The 15,183-nt window shown below is 45.5% G+C and overlaps 1 protein-coding gene across 1 annotated transcript in view; it reads left to right on the forward strand.

The window, feature by feature from the left end:
* Positions 1 to 2,470, forward strand: part of TNFSF15 (TNF superfamily member 15) — a 5,706-nt gene extending 3,236 nt beyond the window's left edge. The window contains exon 3 of the mRNA XM_032233711.1: positions 1,533 to 2,470. Coding sequence (XP_032089602.1) covers positions 1,533 to 1,981 — 449 coding nt within the window. The 3' untranslated portion in view covers positions 1,982 to 2,470. The remainder of the gene's footprint in view (positions 1 to 1,532) is intronic.
* Positions 2,471 to 15,183: the final 12,713 nt, after the last annotated feature.

The raw sequence follows: 15,183 nt of genomic DNA on the forward strand, positions 1-15,183 counted from the left end.
GCAGAGGCCAAAAATGGGATGCAATAGGCAATGGCAATCCCTGTAGTCTGAAACAGCTGATGGTCGGGAGGCCGATGTAACCAACAATCAGCTGCTTGTGCTAATCAAGCTGTGCTGAAACTGAAGCAGGCTGTTTGCTCTTTGCTACAAGGAGGCAAATTGCTGGGAGGCAGAGGCCAAAGGGTGGGGGCTGGTGGGTGGGCGGGGCTACATTCGGTGTATAAGATGCACCCAAATTTTCACCCTCTTTTAGGGGGGGAAGTGCATCTTATACTCCAAAAAATACGGTAAGTATGAAGTGAGGTCCACGGAAGTCAATTTGTGACTGAAACTGTGAAAATGTGTAGCTGAGACAGGTGGGGCATTCCAGATGCATATTATTATGATTAAAACAGAAAAAAGTCCTTTGCAGGTAAAACTGTGTTCTGATCTAGGCTTCCTTAGAAAGCAAGAAGCAAAGTCTTGGTCCCGACAAAACCTCTTTTATTTACACCACTGTGAATTCCTTTCATTCGCAGTCAGCAAGGCTTTAGCAAACAGTCTTTCAGAGGAATGTTTATCCACACGCACCTTATCTTGTTGAGAGTACTGCAAACACAGGGCAGAGCAAAACTTGGCACAGAGTCTCTCATAATCCCAAACCGAACTTTCCAGACCAAAATGAACGAATTGTTTCCTGCAAAAGCCCAATCCGTGTTTGCTCCTCTTTTGTTTCCTCTGGAAGGGGCTAATCACCTCTAAGGTGTGGCTTTACTCCAGTGGTGTGTTTCAATTTTTTTTTTATTCTGTGGATGTGGCCTATTTTGTGGGTGTAGCTTGGCAGTCATGTGACCGGGCAGGTATGGCCAACTTGACATCACTCATGCACACTCAGTCACATGACCACCACCCCCAAGACATGTGACAAATTTTTTTGGAACTCCTATGAAAGGGGGGGAAGAGAGGGGAAAACCTCTCAAATATAAACAACTGGAGGACCGAAATTAGGGAGATCGGAGGAGGCAGGACAGAGAGGAATCCAGTAGAAAGCTATCACACGCTTGGGAAAGAACTTTGGGAGATCGGAGGAGGCAAGACAGAGGGGAATCCAGGAGAAAACTCCTGAGCTTGCCTCTGCTGTCTGGTGGATTGTGCCGCTGGACCTCTCCAGCGGGCGGGAGTGAGCGTGGAACGACAGGGCCGGGGGCAGACGTTCCGGAAGGTACTTCTGGGTCCATATCACCATCCGGTTCTCCCAATCTGGTGCGAACCGGCAGAAACCCACCACTGCTTTACTCCCAAGTCAACCCTGCTTTCTTAGTTGCTCGTCTTCTGGCAGCTCTGTGCATGCGCACACTGGGAACAGGCTCCAGCTGTTCTTCTGCCTCACTGCCATCTAGCTCCCTCTCTGCCTCCAACGCAGAGCCCTCCTCTGAGCTTTCCTCAGCCCCCAGGACTGGCCCGTGTTCCTCCCCAGACTCCTCACTCCGATGCCGTTCGAAGTTATCCAAAACTTGCCAATAAGCTTGGTTTTCCTTCTCTTTGTTCCACAGCCAACTCTAATGTCTCTCAGAGCAAATGTGTGAACGGGATCTGGGCGAATTTAAGCCTCCTTTGGAACATTCAGTCTGAAGTGGGCGACTTCCAACTGGATAAGGAACGTATTTCGCTCATCATCCCCAAAGATGGGAGATATTTTGTGTACTCTCAAGTGACCTTTTCCTGTTTTCGGTGCAATTGCGAAGAAGACCGTTGCTGCAGGATGAAATCTAAAACAGTGTGGCTGAAGATGCAGTACAAAACTCCAGCGTATGAGAACTCTGCATGGACAGACTTTCTCATATCTACCAGTCGCATGGAGAACAACTCGATTAACAGCGTTTATGTGGGAGGTATCAAGTTACTCGAGAAAGGTGACAGGGTTATGGTGACTGTTTCCCATCCTGGATTGGTAGAGCCAGATCAGTATTACACCTTTTTTGGCGCGTATTTCATTAGCTAAAGTTAGGAATCCCTCAACCGCGTAGCATGAGCGACAGGGTTGGGTTGGAGTCGTGGGAGGGTTGGGCTAAACTGGGCACTGTTGAAAACAAAGGGGAAAAATTGAAAGGAATCTCAGGGCTAATACGACTTCCCCCATACGTTCCCCGTCCCGTCGGAAATCCTCCTCGCTTCCACCCGCGAAGGAGAGCCGGAGAAAGTCAGGAGGTCCAACTGGGTAGTTCTCAACTTACAGCCGTGCGTTTAGCCGAAGGTTCAAAGCTAAAAGGGGCAGGGAAGAAAAGGGTCTCGTGAGTCCATCATTTTTTACACTTTGCAACTGTTGCGTCATCCCCACGCCCGTGCGGTCGGAATTCAGGCTCTTGACCACGGATGCGTGTTTATGACAGTTGTGGTGTCCCCCGGACTCGTGTGATCTCCTTTTGGTTGACTTGGCCTTCTGTCCTTCTGAGGTCGGTAAAACGAGGACCCGGATTGTTGGGGGGGAGGGAGAGAAATAGGATGACTCTGTAAACCACTTAGAGAGGGCTGCCAAGCACTGCGAAGTGGTATATAAATCTAAAGGCTATTGCTCTTCCCTTTCCCCTTCCTTCCTTCCTACCTTCCTTTCTTTCTTCCTTCCTTCCTTCAAAGTGGTATATAGGCCTAAATGCTATTGCTATTGCTCTTTCTTTTCCCCTTCCTTCCTTCCCTTCTTCCTTCCTTCCTTCCTGCAGTCTAAATGGTATTGCTATTGGTCTTCCCTTTCCCTTTCCTTTCTTCCCTTCTTCCTTCCTTCCTTCCTGCAAAATCTAAGTGCTATTGCTAGTGCTCTTCCCTTTCTTCTTTCTTCCTTTCTTCCTTCCTGTGAAATCTAAGTGCTATTGCTAATGCTCTTCCCTTTCTTCTTTCTTCCTTTCTTCCCTTCTTCCTTCCTTCCTTCCTGCGAAATCTAAGTGCTATTGCTAGTGCTCTTCCCTTTCTTCTTTCTTCCTTTCTTCCTTCCTGCGAAATCTAAGTGCTATTGCTAGTGCTCTTCCCTTTCTTTCTTCCTTTCTTCCCTTCTTCCTTCCTTCCTTCCTGCGAAATCTAAGTGCTATTGCTAGTGCTCTTCCTTCCTTCCTTCCTTCCTTCCTTCCTTCCTTCCTTCCTTCCTTTCTTTCTTTTCTTTCTTTCTTCCTCCCTCCCTCCCTCCCTTCCTTCCTACCTGCAAAGTGGTACATAAGTCTAAGTGCTATTGCTATTGCAGGTGGTGAAATGAGGGCAAAAACTCACCTAACCACCATCTGGCTCAACAACAGAAGGATTGGGCTCAACTACAGTTGTAAGTCGAGGACTACCTGTGTTTTATAGAAAAGGAAGCTTCTTCAATTTGGCTTCCTCCCCCCCACCCCACCCACCGTACATCCACACATTCCACAAGCCAAAGCACATGTGTATGTCGTGTCAATGCAAGCATGGTGTTAGGAAGCTTGTCCTGTCCATGGGGTAGGTGGCCCCAGGGAAGGAGAAGAAGGTTCAACTGAGGGAGGTTTCTTATTCTCCTGCTTCCAAGCTTGAAAATCCTTTTTTTTTTTACAATCTACGAGTTCCAGGTAAACACTGGGATTTTAGAGGGGTCCCTCGAAATGCAACTCAAGAGTGATCTCAATGAGTGATCCTTGAGCACAGCTGATGGACGGATTTCCTGGCATTCCTTATTTTGCCTATTATTAGCTCGCTGGTGGATGGGGATCTGAAGATCAGCTGGGGATCTGGACTAGGCAGCAGAGGCCGTCACTCTTGAAGGGAAAAGAAGGACTAGGGGAGACATGATAGCGGTGTTCCAATATCTCAGGGGCTGCCCCAAAGAAGAGGGAGTCAAGCTCTTCTCCAAAGCACCTAAGTGTAAACTAAGAAGCAATGGGTGGAAACTAATCAAGGAGAGAAGCAACTTAGAAATGGGGAGAAATTTCCTGACAGTGAGAACAATTAATCGGTGGAATAACTTGCCTCCAGAAGTTGTGAATGCTCCAACACTGGAAGTTTTTAAGAAGATGGATAACCATTTGTCTGAAGTGGTATAGGGTTTCCTGCCTGAGTAGGAGGTTGGACTAGAACAGTGTTTTTCAACCACTGTGCCGTGGCACACTAGTGTGCCGTGACATAGTGTAAGGTGTGCCGTGGGAAAAACACCCGCCTATAGTCAATATAGGCACAGAGTTAAAAAAATTTAACATTTTCTAATGGTGGTGTGCCTCGTGATATTTTTCATGAAAAAAGTGTGCCTTTGCACAAAAAAGGTTGAAAAACACTGGACTAGAAGACCTCCAAGGTCCCTTCCGACTCTGTTATTCTCTCCTCTCCTCTCTCTTCTCCTCTCCTCTCCTCTCCCCTCCCCTCTCCTCCCCTTCCCTTCTATTCCATTCCATTCTGTTCCCTATCCTATCCTATTGCCTATTCTATTCCATCTGCCTATATGGTTAACCAAGACTTGAGGGAACATAATCATTCTGTATATATGGTAATGGACGCTTTACATGGTAATCAGTGAAGTTTCTTAACAAGGGTTAAGCAAGCATCATATAAGCTGGGTTGGACTTCCTTCACCAAGATCTTGAATGAATTTGGCAGGGTGATTGGATACCTTGCTGCAAATTAACGCCAAGATCTGGCGTGGTCTCAAAAACTCTTCGAGGTGGCAAAGTTTTTTTAAAAAAATGTACATTAAAAATATATATGTTGTCCTATCATGCATCTTGTCCTGGCAATGTAATGTTCTAAAATCTTTGCTTCTTCTACCCACACAGCTTTGTAAGTTATTCAGCACAAAGAGTTGGTTATCTCATTTCTGTTTATTGTTATGCTTTCGTGAATAAGTCATGGAAAGAATTAAGACCAAAAGAAGCAAATGTGAATGTTTGAAAAGGGTGCTCCCAAAATTTGGAATGTGTCAGTCCTTGGGCATGCAGGGAATGTCATGAAATAGCCACGTGAATGTGAAAATATTGGCTTAAAGAAAATGAGTTTCGCTTTCAGGATTTCCAAAGGTCCCTTTGTCAACACAGGGGAAAGACTAAAGATTTTAGTCTGCTGTTCAAACTGCGAGCCATTTTGTCTGCATTTTATATACACATACTGTGATGCATTCTTGGTTAGGTTTTTTAAATATATATATATATATTTTTTTCTCTTCCTGTTTTGTATTTTAGCACATAAAATAATAAAAAATGGAAATGTTGGTTTTTGTTTGTTTGTTTTCAAAGGGGGGGGCAGGGGATGGACAAAAGGACCATTTTTATCTCAAATCCCCACCAAAGAAGCGATCTCTTCTGAACATCCAAATAATTTGAACTGAGCGTATTTCTATTTCCAGAAATAAATCATTGGAGTGGACCACAAATCAGCACTAAAACCAAACTTGTCTCACCTGATGATGTGCCTCCTCCTCCTCCTCCTCCTCCTCCTCCTCCTCCTCCTTCTCTCCCTCCTCCTCCTCCTCTTCTAGGTTGGAGAAGAAGGATAGAGCTGATTTGCTAGGATTTCTTTCATAATAATTTCTCCTTTTCCTCCTTCTCTTTTTCCTCCTCCTCCTCCTCCTCCTCCTCCTCCTCCTCCTCTGCTCCTGCCAGCAGGATTTACTATGACACTTTAGGATTCCAGCTGATTGCTAGTGAGAAATACAGACTTCCAAGGTAATGAAAAGCTCTCTCAGCCTGAACATCTGGAAAGCATCTGTTGAAAGTCAAGAATGGACATTAAAAGTAACAAACGTAGCAGAGATGGCTAAAATATCAGCATATCTCAAGGACCATTCCAATGAGATATATAAATTGGAGTGGAGAAGATGGGTTGACTATACTCAAAATAAATATGGGACTAAGAAATTCCAGATAGCTTATGACTGAGGCAACAAGGAATGACACAATCTGTTTACTCACTCGGCGGGTCACATGCTCGACCTCGTATTTCTCTCGGAGCAGTGGAGTTGTGACCTTGGTCTGAGGGGTAGTGAGATCTTACCCCTGTCATGGTTGGACCACTACCTACTGAGGCTTGACTTTCGGAGACCAAACCCCCACTGTAGGGAGGAGGAACCGACCAGGTGGTTCCACCCCAGGCGACTTATGGACCCGTCGGGCTTCCAGACGGAGCTTGGGGTTATTCTGATACTCTCGCCCGCACTCCAGCGGAGACTCTGGTTGCTGCCTGGAATTCAGCAGCGACAGAGGCTCTTAACCGGATTGCGCCTTTACGGCCGATCCGAGGCAGTGGATCCAGGAGGGCCCCTTGGTTTACTGAGGAACTCCGGGAGATGAAGCGCCGAAAGAGATGCCTAGAGCATCGATGGAGATCCAGTAAGTCCGAGTCAGACCGAGCACTTTTAACAACCAGCGTCAGAGTTTACATCCGGGCAATTAGGACGACAAAAAGAATATACATTGCCTCTCTGATTGCTTCTGAGTCGCGCCCAGCCACCTTGTTCAGGATAACCCGTTCCCTCCTAAATAGGAGGGATACGAGCGATCCTTTGCAAGGCAGAGCTGAGGACTACGTCCAATTCCTCGCGGATAAAGTTGCTCGGCTTCGGGCAGACCTGGACTCCAATCCCGCAGAACCAGCTGAGGCACCAAGGGATAATCTGGTAGGACATCACTGGATTGATTTTCAGGCTGTTACCCCTGAGGACGTGGACAAAGCCATGAGAGCTGTAAGTGCCTCCACATGTGTACTGGACCCGTGCCCCTCCTCGCTGGTTGTTAACAGCAGGGAGGTGACACGGGGCTGGATCCAGGCGGTTGTTGCCGCCTCCCTTCGGGAGGGGGTCTTTCCCCCCCGCATTAAAGGCGGCGGTGGTGAGACCCCTCCTGAAGAAACCATCTTTGGATCCAGCCGTCTTAAACAACTATCGTCCAGTCTCCAACCTCCCCTTTGTGGGGAAGGTTGTTGAGAAGGTGGTGGCCTTTCAGCTCCAGCGGTCCTTGGAGGAAACCAGTTATCTAGATCCCTTCCAGTCGGGTTTCAGGCCTGGCTACAGCACGGAAACCGCTTTGGTCGCATTGATCGATGATCTCTGGAGAGCCAGGGATGGAGGTCATGCCTCCATCCTAGTACTCCTTGACCTCTCTGCGGCTTTCGATACCATCGACCATGGTATCCTTCTGCGATGACTGCGGGAGGTGGGGGTGGGAGGCACTGTCTTACGGTGGTTCTCCTCTTACCTCTCGGACTGGTCACAGTCGGTGTTGGTCGGAGGGCAGAGATCGACCCCTAGGCCCCTAACGTATGGGGTGCCGCAGGGTTCGGTCCTGTCCCCCCTCCTCTTTAATATCTACATGAAACCGCTGGGTGAGATCATTCGACGGCACGGGATAAAATACCACCAGTATGCGGACGATACACAGCTGTATCTGTCCGCCCCGTGCCAACTCAATGAAGCGATGGACGTGATGTGCCAGGGCCTCGAGGCTGTTAGGGACTGGATGGGGGTTAACAAGCTTGTACTCAATCCAGATAAGACCGAGTGGCTGCTGTGCTTCCCTCCTACTAATTGGCCAAGTGTTCCACCTCTCAGGCTGGGGCGTCAAACAGTACGCCCCTCAGATAGGGTCCGCAACTTGGGAGTCCTCCTGGACCCACAGCTGACTTTTGAACATCATTTGTCATCTGTGACCAGGGGGGCATTTGCCCAGGTCCGCCTGGTGCCCCAGTTGCGTCCCTACCTGAACCGGGAGGCCCTCACAACAGTCACTCGTGCCCTTGTGACCTCCAGACTGGAGTACTGCAAAGTGCTCTACATGGGGCTGCCCTTGAAGAGCATCCGGCGACTTCAGCTAGTCCAGAATGCAGCCGCGCGAGCGATCGTGGGTGCGCCTCGGTTCACCCACGTAACACCTATCCTCCGCGAGCTGCACTGGCTGCCTGTTGATCTCCGGGTACGCTTCAAGGTGCTAGTTGTCACCTACAAAGCCCTTCATGGTATTGGATCTGGGTACTTGAGAGACCGCCTACTGCCAATTACCTCCACTAGACCAATTAGATACCACAGACTAGGCCTCCTCCGAATTCCATCAGCTGGCCAGTGTCGACTGGTGACTACCCGGAGGAGGGCCTTCTCTGTGGCTGCTCCAACCCTCTGGAACAAACTCCCCGTGGAGATTCGTACCCTCACCACCCTCCAGGCCTTCCGCATAGCCCTTAAAACCTGGCTGTTCCGACAGGCCTGGGGCTAAAAACTCGCTGCCCCACTTTGAATGGTATGACTGTTGTGCTTTTTAAATTATGCATGGTTTTTATGTTTTTTGCAACTTTGTTTGTTTTGCCCCTCCCTTTGAGTTGTGAGCCGCCCTGAGTCCCTTTCAGGGAAAAGGGCGGCATACAAATAAATTAAAATGAAATGAAATGAAATGTTTAGAGTTAGCCTAGCAAAGAGGAGTTAAAGCTCAAATGATAGAGGATATTAATTTTTTACTTTTAAGTTTATTTTAGAATATTTTTGTTAAAGATTTATACCCTGCATTGGTTCTGGGAAGTCAGGGGAGAGAAGGTTGGGAGGGGTGGGGTTGGGGTGGGGAGGGTAGGGGGAGAGAAGTAAACATTGGAAAGGTTTTTTTTTCAAAATTTTCAATAAAAAAAGAAAGTCTTACCCCGCGAGAGGCCTCCCAACAATCAGCTGTTTCAGGCAGCAGGGATTGCCATAGCCTATTGCCGCCTCCACACACCCCAATTTTACCTCTGCATGCCCCGTTTTCCACCCGTTCTGGGCAGCGGGGATTGGAATAGGCAGAAAATGGGGTGCTTGGAGACCGAAAATGGGCTGCGCAGAGGCCAAAAATGGGATGAAATAGGCAATGGCAATCCCTGTAGTCTGAAACAGCTGATGGTTGGGAGGCCGATGTAACCAACAATCAGCTGCTTGTGCTAATCAAGCTGTGCTGAAACTGAAACAGGCTGTTTGCTCTTTGCTACAAGGAAGGTAGGGGGAGGGAAGTAAACATTTGTAAAAGTTTTTTTCCCCAAAATTTTCAATAAAAAAAAGAAAGTCTCACCCTACGAGAGGAATTGAGCGTGCCCTCTTCTCATAGCCAGTCCCATATTCTGGAGATACATCAGCCTTTCCTATTCACAGCCCAGCCTTTATCCTACTAAAGAAGCATAGAAAATAGACCAGTGATGGCAAAACCTTTCGGTACCGAGTGCTCCAAGTGGAACGTATGGGCATGCGCACACCGAAGCACTGGGGACAAGGTTGGGTTTCAATTTTTTACTACCGGTTCTGTGGGTGTGGCTTATTTTGTGGGCGTGGCTTGGCAAATTTAGGTTTCAGGTTGGAGATGGGAAACAAAATATGCTGTAAAACTTTTTTTAAAGAAGGCCAAAGAAAACAGCAACAGAGCTGCAGGGTTTTGTTCACTGCCTGTGAGCTGAGCACCCTGCTCATGAGTAAACCTGTTCACGAGTAAACTGCAGATTCTATTATCTAATTTTTATTCCATTCTATTCATTCCCTTCAAAGTTCCCTCTGCTATTCTGTACTTTTTTGCTACGGGTGGCTCTTTTCTCGAATGTGAGGTTGCAGTGCCATCCAGTGGTTCTGAACAGAAATTTCCCTTCGAGGCAGTTTGGCAAAAGAGTATAGTTACAGGTGAAATAATAGTGGCTTGCACATGAATCAAACACATCTTGATTCTTAACCACCATCTAATGAAACCACAACATCTGGATTCGGGTCCTCAGTGCATGTGCCTTCTCGGTGCTCTTTTTGCTGCAGCTCTGAACAACATCAGAAGAAGTTTCGCATGAAGTGATGTGAAGTGCTTATTGTGGCATCTTCAGTGCTCTCTGAGCTTCGTTGTTCCTTGCAGGCGTTTCATTACCCAGTTAGGTAACCTCATCAGTGCTGGGTGTACTCATTCCCCTATATTGTCTTCTGATAAGTCTATAACTCAATTATTGTGTATGATTCTGGGAGTATTGACTGGTTAAAACAAGGAAGATAACACAGGGATTTGGTTAAAATGTTTTTATTTTCCATTTTTCATTTTCATACACTCACATATATACTGTGCATAGCCGGGCCATACAACATTAAACAATAATCACAGCAATTCCTCTTGTCAACAATACCTCCCCAAATAGAAACCCAATATACCTCTTCTACTCTCCATACACCTCTTTCTTCCGCCCCCCTCCAACTTTCTATCTTCCCTCCATCATTCCCCTCTACCCTACTTCCCCTCCCGCTCTACCACTCCACTCTCCCAGTCCACTCCCTCCCTTCCTTCTCACCCTCCCTCCCATCCTCTCTCCCGCCCTCTCTACCCATCTTTCTTCTATCCCACTCCTCCTCCCCTTGGTGTATTTCTACTATATGTCAATATACTCAACTTGTCCTATTTTTACAGAGAAATTAAAGAGAAACAGTATACATGTGAAGTCGCATTACATTGAAATCTAACACATGGTATATATCCCCACCTCACCCCCCTCACCTCCAATACCCCACCTCCCTCCTCCCCTCGACTTCCCAGAGCCCGTACACGGTATAGATTTTTAACAAACACAGTCTAAAATATATTGGAAAAAAAGAAATAGAAAAAAAGAGGTTAATAACATCTCTACATTGATCTTAGCTTCTTCTTTGAACAGTTTAAATCATTCCTGATTTTAAGCATAGGCTATCTGGAATTTCTTAGTCCCGTATTTATTTTGTATATAGTCAATCCATTTTTTCCAGTCTCGTGTATATCTCTCATTTGAGTGATCTTTAAGATATGCCGATATTTTAGCCATCTCAGCTAAGTTTGTAACTTTCAATGTTCATTCTTGAGTTGTAGGCAAGTCTTCCTTCTTCCAGTATTGGAAGAAAGAAGATAACACAGAGACTTGAAGGCATGTTCCATGTGGGCAGGCAGAAAAAAAACTGGTCTGTTCAGCTGGAGAAATTCATCCATTCATGTGCCCAGGAGGGTACTGTGATAACCACATTCAGATACATGAAAATGTAGTCTAGTCTCTTCTTGAAAACCTCCATTGTGGGAGCACCCACAGCTTCTGATTAATTGTTCTCACTGTCAGGAAATTTCTCCTTGGTTCTAGGTTGCTTCTCTCCTTGATTAGTTTCCACCCATTGCTTCTTGTCCTGCCCTCAGGTGCTTTGGAGAATAGCTTGGCTCCCTCTTCTTTGGGACAGCCCCTGAGATATCAGAACACTGCTATCTTGTCTCCCCTAGTTCTTCTTTTCATTGAAGTAGATATACTCAGTTCCTGCAACCGTTCTTCATATGTTTTAGCCCCTAATAATCTTTGTTGCTGTTCTTTGCTCTCTTTCTACAGTCTCAACATCTTTGAAGTTAGATGACAGATTAACAGAGTTGGAAGGGATCTTGTAGGTCATCTAGCCCAACCCCCCACCCAAGCAGTGGACCTTACACCATTTCTGACAAGTGGCAGCCCAATCTCTTCTAGAAAGCCTCATGAAAGCCTCCAATCTCTTCTTAAAAGCCTCCATTTCCTAGCTCAGGACTTTCCAGAGGAAGAAGCATGAATGTGAGGGAATGTTAATGTTTCAATTTCCCCTGAAGGAAACCAGGAGGGGGCGCTAAAATGCCCCAGAGTTATTGTAGACAGCAAAAGAAGCTTGTTTTAACCTCCCAATCATTTTTTCTTCTTCTCCTTTTCTTTGACTTCTCTAGATTTGCAAGGCAGGAGACTCGGCAAACAGAATGCCGTTTCGTAGAATGATATAAAGTCACTCGTTCCATGATATAAAGTGTAATATAAATCTTGCAAAGAACTCAATCTAGCCAGGCCTTTGGCTGCACCCATGATCTTACAGGAAATTCTCATTGCCTGGTTCCTAATTTCCTGGTATTTTATAACTTTGGATTTATTAAAAAAAAAAAACACTGGTTGATAACCGCAGTAAACTTGAGATGGATCGAACTGATAAGATCCAGAGAAGCATCAAGCGCGGAAGTGTAATAAAATGTTTAAGGAGAGAATTGACGCACACTGTTTTTAAAAGTGCACTAAGTAGCCGGCCTGGATTTTTCCCTAGCAATTATTAACTAGGTTCAACCTTGGGTTTACTTATGTATTTATGTGTTTATTTATGTATTCATTTTTGAATTTAATTATATATTTATGTGTTTATTTATGTATTTATGTGTTTATTTATGTATTTATGTGTTTATTTATGTATTTATGTGTTTATTTATGTATTTATTTTTGAATTTAATTATATATTTATGTTTGTATTTATGTATTTATGTATTTATGAATTTATGTGTGTGTGTGTGTGTATGTGTGTGTGTGTGTGTGTGTGTGTGTGTGTGTGTGTGTGTGTATGTATGTATGTATGTATGTATGTATGTATGTATGTATAGCCAAGATGGGCTAGAATTCTACCATCTGACATTGAGAACAATTAACCAGTGAAACCGCTTGCCTCCAACACTGGAAGTTCTTTGTGCTATCCTGCAAACAGTTTTCCCCCTTCATAATAGTTTTTTTTTTTAAAGAAGAAATTGGACAACCATTTGTCTGAAGTGGTGTAGGGCTTCCTGCCTGAGCAAGGGGTTGGACTAGAAGACCTCCAAGGTCCCTTCCAACTCTGCTTTTCTAGTCTATTCTGATTTGTATTCTATTCCATTCTAATTTCTATTCTATTCTAAATTCATATTATTAACATTCCATTCCATATCAGGTTCTCTTTAGAATAGAATAGAATAGAATAGAAGAAGTGCAGAATAGAATAGAAAAGAAAAGAACAGAATAAGAAGAGGAGAGGAAAGGAGAGGAGAAGGGAAGGTAGAAAATGGCAGAATGGAATGGAATGGAAAGGAAGGGAAAGGAACGGAATAGGATTAGGATTAGGATTAGGATTAGGATTAGGAATAGGAATAGGAATAGGAATAGGAATAGGAATAGGAATAGGAATAGGAATAGGAATAGGAATAGGAATAGAATAGAAAAATGCAGAATAGAATAGAATAGAATAGAATAGAAAAGAACCGAATAAGAAGAGGAGAGGAGGGGAGAGGAGAAGGGAAGATAGAAAATGCAGAATGGAATGGAAAGGAATAGGATTAGGAATAGGATAACATATTACAAGACTATTCAAGATTTTTCAAAATGTCAAAACGCAAACATTGGAGTCTGAAATCAAAGCCTCCCTTTGGGACAGAACATTCTTGCATTTAAAAACAGAGGTCCATGTATGCTACAGAACTCTGAACGAAGAAATATGCCGGCCTCGGCAACGCAAGGTTGTGGTTCACTTTATGATAACTCCTATTTCTGTCCCTATTTGTCTCCGTTATATTCTTGAATGTCCAAACGTGCCCTCCTCAAAGTGTTTTCTAGTTAGGGACACGCCCTGAATAACAATCTCAAGGCATGTTTCTGCAAATCTGCGTGACAAAGCTCTTTGATGCCACATTTCCCCCATGAGTGCCGGCAAACGCTGCCTGCCATAAACATACTTCTCTGGAGACAGCACTCTGCAGAAGCAAATTCACAACAGCAATTCGGCAGCAGATGAGATCTAGGATGAGAGAGAGAGCGATCGTTTTATACTTTATGTTCTAATTTGCTCAAAATTGACAAAGGGAAAGAGAGGGGGAGTGGGGGAGAGAGAAAGAGAGAAAGAGAGAAAGGGGGAGTGAGGGAAAGAGAAAAAGAGAGAGGTATGATAGAGAATGAGAAAGAGAGAGGGGGAGAGAGGAAGAGAAAGAGAGAAAGGGGGAGTGAGGGAAAGAGAAAGAGAGAGAGGTGAGATAGAAAGAATGAGAAAGAGAGAGGGAGAGGGAGAGACAAAGAGAGACAAAGAGAGAGTGGGGACTGAGGAGGGAGGGAGAGAGAAAGAAAGAGACAGAGAAAGAGAGGGAGGAGGGGGAGGGAAAGAGAAAGAGAGAGGTGAGATAGAAAGAGAAAAAGACAGAGACACAGAGAGAGAGAAAGAGGGAGGGGGAAAGAGAAAGAGAGAAAGAGAAAGAAAGAGAGAGGGGGAAGGAGAGGGGGAGAGAGAGAAAGAGAGGGAGAAAAAAAGAGAAAGAGGGGGAGTGAAGGAAAGAGAAAGAGGTGAGATAGAAAGAGAATGAGAAAGAGAAAGAAAGAGAGCGGGAGAGAGAGAGCAACAAAGAAAGAGTGGGAACTGGAAAGGGAAGGAGGGAGGGAGAAAAAGAGAGAAGAGAGAGAGGGAGGGAGGAGGGAGAAAAGAGAGAGAGAGAAGGTGAGATAGAAAGAGAAAGAGGAGAGAGAGAGAAAGAGGGAGGGAGGGAGGGAAGGAGAGGGGGAGGGAGAGTGAGAAAAAGAGACAGAGAGAGAAAGTGAGAGAAAGAGAAAAAGAAGGAAGGAGAGAGAGATTTCTACAATTCTCCAGCCCAAAAGACAGCTCAGGAACAGAACAAATAGACTTTGTGAGGGTGGAAAAGGAGCACGTGAGAACTCAGGCAGGGTGTGGTAGATGTGTTGCTTGTGGTTTGCATTCTTCATTCTTTTTACGGGAACACACAACCCACTGGATTGGTGTGCAAAGGTTGGGTCCAGACAGAATTGTGCCCAACCCTCTACTGTTCCCGCTTACACCTTCAGACTGGGGGGAAATGGAAAAAAAAATAAAAATAAAAATAAAGGGTTATTGTCAGGCGCAAACAACCCAAAATGTGGGCTTTGAGCTAACTACTTTATTGTCTTCTGCCAATAATACAGGAATCTCCCCCGTCTGGCAGCTTACCCTTGGGAACAATTAGAGAAGGCTCCTGGACCTTTTTCAGTTGGGCAGCAACTCTGGCCTTGCTCTGCACTTGATCCAGGGGTGGGTAATTGAGGAGGAAGATAGGAAGGGAAATTCCAGCTGGCGAGCCCACAGACAAGGGAATGTTGGAGTCCTAGTGGACAACCATTTAAATAGGAGCGAGCCGTGGGCAGCAGCTGCCAAAAAAGCCAAAACAGTTCTGGGCTGCATCAACAGAGGGATGGAATCAAGATCACGTGAAGGGTTAATACCACTTTATAAGGCCTTGGTAAGGCCACACTTGGAATACGGCATCCAGTTTTGGTCGCCACGATGTAAAAAAAGATATTGAGACTCTAGAGCAGTGTTTCTCAACCTTGGCGACTTTAAGTCCTGTGAACTTCAACTCCCAGAATTCCCCAGCCAGCGAGAGCTGGCTGGGGGATTCTGGGAGTTGAAGTCCACAGGACTTAAAGTCGCCAAGGTTGAGAAACACTGCTCTAGAA

The sequence above is a fragment of the Thamnophis elegans genome, chromosome 16 (genome assembly GCF_009769535.1).
Source record: "Thamnophis elegans isolate rThaEle1 chromosome 16, rThaEle1.pri, whole genome shotgun sequence".
Classification (NCBI taxonomy): Eukaryota; Metazoa; Chordata; class Lepidosauria; order Squamata; family Colubridae; genus Thamnophis; species Thamnophis elegans.